General features: G+C 48.0%; 1 protein-coding gene across 3 annotated transcripts in view; it reads right to left on the bottom strand.

Annotated features, from left to right (window-relative positions):
• Window positions 1-504: 504 nt before the first annotated feature.
• Window positions 505-8,344, bottom strand: part of AMBRA1 (autophagy and beclin 1 regulator 1) — a 55,777-nt gene continuing 47,937 nt past the window's right edge. For 2 of the 3 annotated variants that reach the window (XM_072118799.1, XM_072118800.1), the window contains exons 16-19: window positions 6,114-6,203; window positions 5,134-5,324; window positions 4,563-4,673; window positions 505-3,038 (exon numbers count right to left, since the gene is read on the bottom strand). In XM_072118799.1, the coding sequence (XP_071974900.1) occupies window positions 2,674-3,038; window positions 4,563-4,673; window positions 5,134-5,324; window positions 6,114-6,203 (757 nt within the window). In that variant the 3' untranslated portion in view covers window positions 505-2,673. Of the gene's footprint in view, window positions 3,080-4,562; window positions 4,674-5,133; window positions 5,325-6,113; window positions 6,204-8,344 lie in introns of all 3 variants that reach the window. The other variant, XM_072118801.1, reaches the window with a different exon arrangement.

The raw sequence follows: 8,344 nt of genomic DNA, 5'->3' as shown, positions 1-8,344 counted from the left end.
TGCCCATGTGAACTTGATTTCTGATCAGAGCGCAGACTATAATTAATAAACCCTCCGTTCCCAGTGATCGGCACCGCCGTAGGGATATATAACGAGACTTGTTTGAGGAGACTTTGGCTTCCAGGCAACTGGCAGAAGGGACGATGATAGAAGTGTTATTCTGCAAACCTTCTGCCAACGAGAAGCAGATAGTTGTTGTGACGAGGGTTACAGCCGCCTGTATCCGTCGCCCTCATTCTGCCAGATGTCTCAGCGGAGACCAATTACCGAGGCTCAACAGGCCAAGCAAACAAGCCGGCGTCCTATGGGCCAAAGATGATGCGAGCAGCTCCATCGGAAGGACCCAACGACAAGCCAATTAAAACGAGGCATCTGGCCATGTAACGACGGACGAGTGACAACTGACGAGAGCCACCGGTGGCGCCACCGCCATTTTTTTTAACCCCTTAAAACACCGCCCTTGTGCCCCATTCAGAAAAAAAAACCACACACGCAAAACTGATTTTTTTTTGTTGGTGTCACAGGGTTTACTGGCGCAATGCTCTGCAGATTCAACAATTGTTACATGAATTGAGTCATGCCCTAAAAAAAAAAAAGAAGGTCACAATGGGTTATTGGAATGATGCTTTTGCACAGCACCTCGAGAGGGAAAAAAAGAAGAAAAAAAAAATAGAGAAAAAATTAAAAAAAAAAAAAAAAAAGTGTTACACAAAATAGAGCAAACCAACCAAAAGCGTTACAGAACACCGGATAGCGGCTTCCGTTAATTCTTAGAAACGTTACAGCGGGGGCACTGGAGTGATGCTCTGCAGATCTGACTTGATAAAGGAGGTGGATGGTGGTGAAGCGACGTGTCCGCCAGTGCTCGCTGCTGCTACAGAATACATCGGGGATACGCTCTGGCGTTGGAGATTAATGATACAACAGGAACTTGAAAGTGCGGCGCTACCAATAGTTACTAGTCATGAAGCTATTACTGTGGGGTGGGGGGGCAAATGCTCTGCGGGATTGTTAAACAAAGCCGTGGCTGGTGGGGAGAGGGGCGAAGGTCGGCCGTAATGTGTCAGATGTGTGGCTACTGATCAGCGGCTCGTGCTTTAGCTGCCCCCACTGGAGGTGAGGATGACAGGATGAAAAGAGAGACGGCCTCGGGCAATAGAGGTCCCCGAATGACAACTACTATATCCTGATATGAACCTCCTGTAAGGCAGCGGGATAAGGGTGATGAGTGGAGGGTTGTAGCATAAGCTGCATAAATTAATAAAGGAGAAAAAAAACAAAAAAACAAAAACGATGACTAATAGCGACTATCACCCGAACGCGAAAAAAATAAACTCATAACGTTTGCTGTAGTATTTGTCATGCAAGAGCTTGAATAGGAAACACGGCCCCTTCTGTAACATTCACGGTTAATACTGTCGACATCTATTTGCAGCTCGAGAGACACGTGCCCGTCAAGAGTGCGCTAGTGGGTAGAAGCGTCTGGATGAGCTCGCCCAGGTGGCAGACATACGGAGGGGTAGGGAGTGGGGGACGACTACTGCGCTGCAGCTGCTGGCGTAAAACACGGCCACTGCCCAAATTTCTGGTCAACGGCAGGGAAAGGGTCGACTCGAGAGCTGCGCTACTGGCCTTTGGCTAGGAAGGATTGGGGGGGGGGGGGGGTACGGGTTGACTAAATCCAGACAAGAGCACGGGGCCGCGCTTCATCCAATATAAAACACACATTGCGGACTACAAAAAGGTGGGGGTGGGGGGGATAAGAGCTGGTGTGGACCTGCAGGTCGCTATTGCAAAAAATAAAACTGAAGAAGTAGAAGAAGCAGAAGTCTGAGAAGTCTAAACCGCAGCAACGTTGTGGACCTATTTGGCAACCCATAAATTAATAAAAAACTGAAAAATCGGCTTAGGCCGTCCATGGGGCATGTGACCACGGTAAGAGAATGACTTGAAAGTCCTTATAGGACGCCTCGGAGGCGGCGGCGTCACTGCCGGGAGATGTGGTGGAGCGGTCAGAGGAGGTCGAGCTGAATCGGCACGACCCGTAGGCTTCACTGTATGAGGTGCAGAGCACCCGGACACACATGCCTGGTATGGAGGGGAGGCTACTCGCAGGCCCCTGCCTTCCCTGTAGTGCATGCACCCCTCCTTCAACTTCAGTCAAAGCAAAAGGAGGGCAAGTAACAGTCTCATAGCAGCTCCTCGCGGGCGACAGGGGAGGGGAAAGGGATTTAGTGCTAATTCCCCTGCCATGATCGATAAACCTTTGGAGAACAAAAAAAAAAAAAAAAACTAAAAAAAAAAAGTAGAAACTTTATGGATTGTACCCTTCTCGGAGTTCATTTTAAGGGAGGGGGGGGAAGAGAGTCACATGACTGGAACCCTTTAAAAGGGCATCGGGGAGACGTCTTAGCTTTCTGCCAGACGAAGATTTGGGGAAGGGGCAGTGTGAGAAAGGCCAGCGGCAAATTTTATACTTCTCGTCCTAAGCTGTGAAACCCATCACAACTCCACTCGCTGGGGAAAGGAAGGGAAAATGGGGGGGGGGGGGGCGTCAGGTCTCAAATTAGGATTCCTCTCCAAGTCTATAGCACCATAGTCCACAGCTTCAGACCCCCCAGTGTGGGGATCAGTCTGTCCTAACAGCAGTACCACGTTGGCATCGCCACATCTCTACCTCTCCACGCCGCTGCTCGGAGGCTGCGCACCAAGGTCTTCAGCGTTGTTGTTGTTGTTGGTGTTGGTTAGTGGCTCTGTGAGCGGGGTCCGACCTGGTTGTTGGGGGGAAAGACGACGCTCCAGCTCTGCTACAGTTTCTCTAGAGGTGGAGGGTTGCGGAGAGCGCAGGGCCGCGTTGCGGGAAGCGGGGTCGGTGGAGGTTTGCGAGCTACGGTGGATTCGGTGGCTCACGATTATGTTATTGCCGAAGCCTCCCATGGATGCCATAGTGGTACTCTGCTCCCTCTGGACCACGGCGGTCATCCCTCCTTCTGCCATGAGGCGCTGGATCCTGCTCAGAGCGTCCTCCTGACCCTCTCCTGTCGGACATGAAGGGGCAGAGTGTGAGCGAACAGAAGGGCTGCAGCATAACAGAGAGAAAAGCATAAAAAGTGCCGGTATAAGAGCTGAGACTCTGAAGACAAAATCATACAGGGAAAATATAAAACTCATCAATTATTACTAAAATGGGGACTAGATTTTACTGTGGAGCCTTAGGCCTAACATGGTGACCACTGCAAAGCAGATCCACCACCTTATAAGGGATCCCTCAGCATGCAAAACTGCAGCCAGTGTAAGGTATTGTCCCTGGAGGTCTGTGTAATCATACCTTTCTGTATGTTAGTAGATTCAAAAATCACAGTCCTGCCGCCAAGTGCACTGAGGGCGTGTCCTCACACAGCTGTGCTCTTGGCTCTCTGCCGCCAGTTTTAAGCATAGTCCCCCGGATTAACCATGCCTTTCTGTAGGTTAGTAGCAGCAGATCTGTGAAATATGTATTTATTTTCCAAGATAGTAGCTAGATTTTGTACACTGGGTTATGTCCTCACACTGCTGTGGTCTTCTGCAGCCAGTGTTGTCCCTAAAGAGCTGTGTAATCATAGTTTTTAGTTTCTTATTAGAAGCAAAACTACCAAATGTGTATTTATATTCCAGGGTGGTAGCTGGACTCTGTGCATTAGGGGTGTGTCATCAAACTGCCCTGCTCTTGACTAACTCAAAGCAGAGAGGAAAGGCAAAGGAGCAGCTCAATTTAGTCAAAGTTTTGGGTTAGATCAGTCACTCAGAGTAAAATGGTTTAATGCAGAGGAACAGCAGTGTGAGGATACACCGCTGCTGGCAGCAGAACTGTGAAAAAAGTGCACCAGTGGTCCCTCTGCATTGAACCGTTTTGCTCGAGTGACTGCTGTTATATCCAATCCAAAGCTTTGACTAAATGCATCTTTGCCTTTCTCCTCCGCTTTGAATTAGTAAAAAGTACAGCAGGGTGAGGACACACTCCTAGTGCACCAAGTCCAGCTACAATACTAGAATATAAATGCATATTTGATAGTCTTGCTGCTTCTAACAAACTGAAAGCTAGAATTATGCAGCTCTCTAGGGACAAATATATAAAATAACAAAATAATAGTGGTGGTGCAGAGCCGAAATAAGGTCAAAAAAAAAAAAAAATAAAAAAAAAAATAAAATAAAATATATATATATTATATATATATTAATAATAATAATAATAATAATAATAAATATATAAAAAAAAATATTATATATTTTTCACAGCCCTGCTGCTACTAACATTCACAAAGACATGATTACGCAGATGTCCAGGACCATTACCCAACACTGCCTGCAGTACTCGAAGGTCAATACTGCCAAGAGATTCCCTTAAATATACCTCGTAGTGACAATGTAAAGTTATTTTAATTGTCTTAAATCCCAAAACCCCACAGATCCCCAAATGCCAAATCAGGAGACTATATTGATTTATGACCCTTTATTACTTTGAGCAGGGCTGGGGGGGGGAGGAGGTAAAAGGGACTACTCTTTAGGACGTCGAATTATCCCACCTGAGCCGGACCCATCGGCAGACTCCGGATTTCCGTCTTGAGACTCTGCGGCAGCTCCCGTGCCCTCAGATGTGGCGCTGGACTGTGCGGCTTGTTCACTACTGGAGCCGGCTACAGGGAGGAAAGAAGAAAAGGTCAGAACTGAAGGAAAAGCTGCGCCACAGTCATACATGGCCGACTCTACGCAGCAGTGATTGGCAGATCATCTGTACCCGCACAGAGGGCCCGAGTCATACCATGTGCTAAGCAGAGAGACTGCATAACATATATGCAGTCACTGCTCCTCAATGAAGGGTCACTACCCCTCTATAGAAGCAGTGCTGAGAGAGGAGTCTCCTCCGCGAGATAGAGGAGGGCTGCAGAGGCTGCACCTTTGTATAAGCTACAATTGTCTCATATGCAGAGAACACAAAGTTACAATTTGTAAGGACTAAACTTGGAGACTGCCCCGACTGATACAACTGTAGCAAACTCTCAGCTGCAAGACATATTCGGGTCTCCGCACAGTTTGAAGGCCACCTTACAACCCATGCCAAATAAAAATGAAGGTTTGCAGAGACGTTGTCCTTACCTTCGGCGTTCGGGGCGGCAGGCCGGGTCTCGGGTACCTCCCTCTCAGTTTGGGTCTCTGCATTCTGTAGCTGTGGGGCAGGGGTCTGTGTGCCCTGCGATGTCACAGAGGTGCTTGGATTTCGAGGTTGGAGGCCAATGGCGTTCATCAGCCCCATTTCTCGGTCCGATCTCCAAGAGGCACGACTGGTCCTGAGAAGTGAATGTGAGATGCAACTCTTACAAGGGGTTAAACCCAGAGTCCTAGTACAGCTGTTATGTACCGTGGTCCTTGGTACTGCTGCTAGGGGCGGCCTGTAGACTGTTAAATATAGAGTCCTTCTCCTTTACCATGTTCCTTTCCTTACAAAAAGGGCAAGAAAGGATTTCCATGAGCGACTGAGCATGTGCGTCCACCAGTACCCCGTTCATTAGGTGGACGGACACATTGCTATACATCTAATAACACTAGGTGGCGCTGTACTGTATAACAAGCAGTCCACAAATAAAGGATACACAACCCCTAGTTACAGACAGACCTCTCTGCCCCCTGTGACCCTTTGGTGAAGCTCCCTGGATGCTGCAATGATGAGCTGTAAGGTGTCTGTAATCAATCTTTATTGATGATCCTTGTTCCCATGACAGCACAGAATTTTGAAAATCAAAACTGTTACACGGACAATTAACGAACCCGTCCTGTACGTAACCCGGGGACCACCAGTATTTCCATTTATCCACTCTTGAAGGACTATTATAAAATGAACCCAAAATGTAAATTTTGGGACTAACCCAACCCTATTGCTCTTTCCCATTTGTCTAGGCGATTAAACAATTTGAAGCAACTTCTTATTGTCCTACGCTCTCCATATCTCGTTCTGTGTCTACAGCGCTAATGCACTACAATGTCTCCATAGTAACAGTCTCTGTAGTCTTTAATAAGAGCTTCTTGCAAAGTTGCTCCTATTTCGATGCAGGGGAACAATTTTCACCAGATCTTCTTACCCAGGTCTCTCAGTGGTTCGAGTAGTGTTATGCTGGAGAATAGCTTCATTCATCTGCTCCCAAAACTGGTCACATACATTGTCGAATGCCCTGAAAACATACAACATACACGTGTTTTAGTGACAAAGTAACATGCAATCTACCAAATAAGATGCAAATTCCTGACAAGAGACTGAGTCCTGATTACTCTGCCCACAGAGTAATTGATAGTAAATCCTGGGAGGACTCTCCCTGTCAATCACTGTGTGTGGGCAGAGTAATCAGGACTCTCCCTGTCAATCACTGTGTGTGGGCGGGGTAATCAGGACTCTCCCTGTCAATCACTGTGTGTGGGAGGGGTAATCAGGACTCTCACTGTCAATCACTGTGTGTAGGTGGGGTAATCAGGAGTCCCTGTTACACGTGTGACAGCCTGATCTAAAGCTTCTCCCTATCTCGGTGCATGACACCCGCTGACCACAGGCTCAGGATAATATGTATTCTCTCTGTAACGCTGCTTTGTTTAGTCTGATCGTGGCATTTCGGTACAGGTCTGGATTTCGCACGGAGCGTATTCTCTGCCGGTTGCTAAGCGATGGCCCCGATGCCAAAGAGACTTGTGATTAAAGAGTAAGATTTTTTTGGCAAAGCTTCGTCTTCCACATCTGATCGAGTTACAATTATGTATCAAATCCCGATTGACTCTCATTTAACACAATTAGGAAACGAACAGCAGCGCGGCGCAAAGTTAAAGGGATGAGCCTTGCCAGTTAAAGGGACAGTGATCCAAAAAAAGAAAAAAAAAACAAAAAACCCCAAAACCATATACTGTCTATTCTGATGCATCGTCTGCACCTAATGCCTTTTGGTTGTCCTGCGCTCGGCGAGTCCCCCGGAGGACGCACAGGGAGGGGGGGAAATACAACATCCGAAAGGTTCTTGTTAATCAGAAATATTGATCAACGGGATCAATATCCACAGGAAGCGATGTGCTAATGGTGCCAAAATGACGGAACACGATTTGGGAGAAATCACACAAACTACATCATATTAATCTGACATATGCGGCTCATTAGTGGCTCGGCCTCGGAGAGTCTCCTGGGGAGGCAGAAGGATGCCCCCGGAGGAACAGCCGATAACTGCGGCGCACACAATCCGTGCTGACTGCTCACTGTTTTGACAGAAGTGGAGGGGGTGGCCCTGCTCATCATAAACACCCATCTACAAAACCATCAGGAACATACAAGTCTCTTAAAGGGATAGTCCTCACTGTGCACTTGTAGTTACACTTTATTTTCATGATCTCTCTCACCTTCTTGCTGCACGTCACTTACTATTAAAGCCTGATGAAAGGTTGGAGGAGCCACCCATCCCAGCACCGCGGAAGGAAGCTCCAGCCCCACCCCCACCTTAGGACTGCGGAAAAGGGGCAAACCACCCCCCCACCCCCCTAAACTGCGGAAAGCAGCTCCCAACCTCCCAACTTAGGACCCGTTGAAAAGGACACGCCCGCACCCCCTCGAACCTCGGAAAGTTGTGGCGACCAACCTAGCACAGCAGAAAGCGGTGCCCCACACCCTAGCACCGGGGAAAGATGCGCCCCCTTTCACTGCAGGAAGTTGTGGCGCCCAACCTGACCAACCAGATGAATAGGGGAAGTGCTGCCCACCCAAACCCAGCACTCTGCAACCAGATGAATACGGAAGCGGCACCCCCTCCCTTAGCAATGTGGCGCTCCCTATTCCATTTGCAATGTTGGAAGCTGTGCCCCCCAATAAGATGAATACTGGAAGTGGAAACCCCAAAGTGGCAACTTTCAGAGTTGCTACAACCCCTTTAAGTTTCCTCATACTAGGAGATGTGTGCTAGACCACCCCTTTCTGTTGCCTCCAGTCCCTGGGATCTGGATAAAATACGACCAAGTGTGCATGTCCCCATTACATTCATTGGGTCAAGGGGTTGTGCCTGGACGGGTCATAACTTCATAATTTTATAATTTCCGGAGTCCAGGTGCACACACACTAAGCTCCAGAGTCTTCACATCAGCCTCCATTATGCCCGATGTACTTCTCCCGAATAGGTTTTGAAGGCAGAAGCTGTTTCTGTGTGATGGCTCAGCGGGAGGGAGAGGCAGAACTAAAGGGATATTCCACATATGAAGACTCCAATATGAAGGCATCAGCTAAATACTCCCCACATCTGAGGGCTTTAGTGATTACACAAGCTGACAGCGATACGGTAAAAACAAAAGG

The sequence above is a fragment of the Engystomops pustulosus genome, chromosome 7 (assembly GCF_040894005.1).
Source record: "Engystomops pustulosus chromosome 7, aEngPut4.maternal, whole genome shotgun sequence".
Taxonomy (NCBI): domain Eukaryota; kingdom Metazoa; phylum Chordata; class Amphibia; order Anura; family Leptodactylidae; genus Engystomops; species Engystomops pustulosus.
Note: the sequence above shows the minus strand (reverse complement) of the source record. Positions and strands in the feature narration are given on the sequence as shown.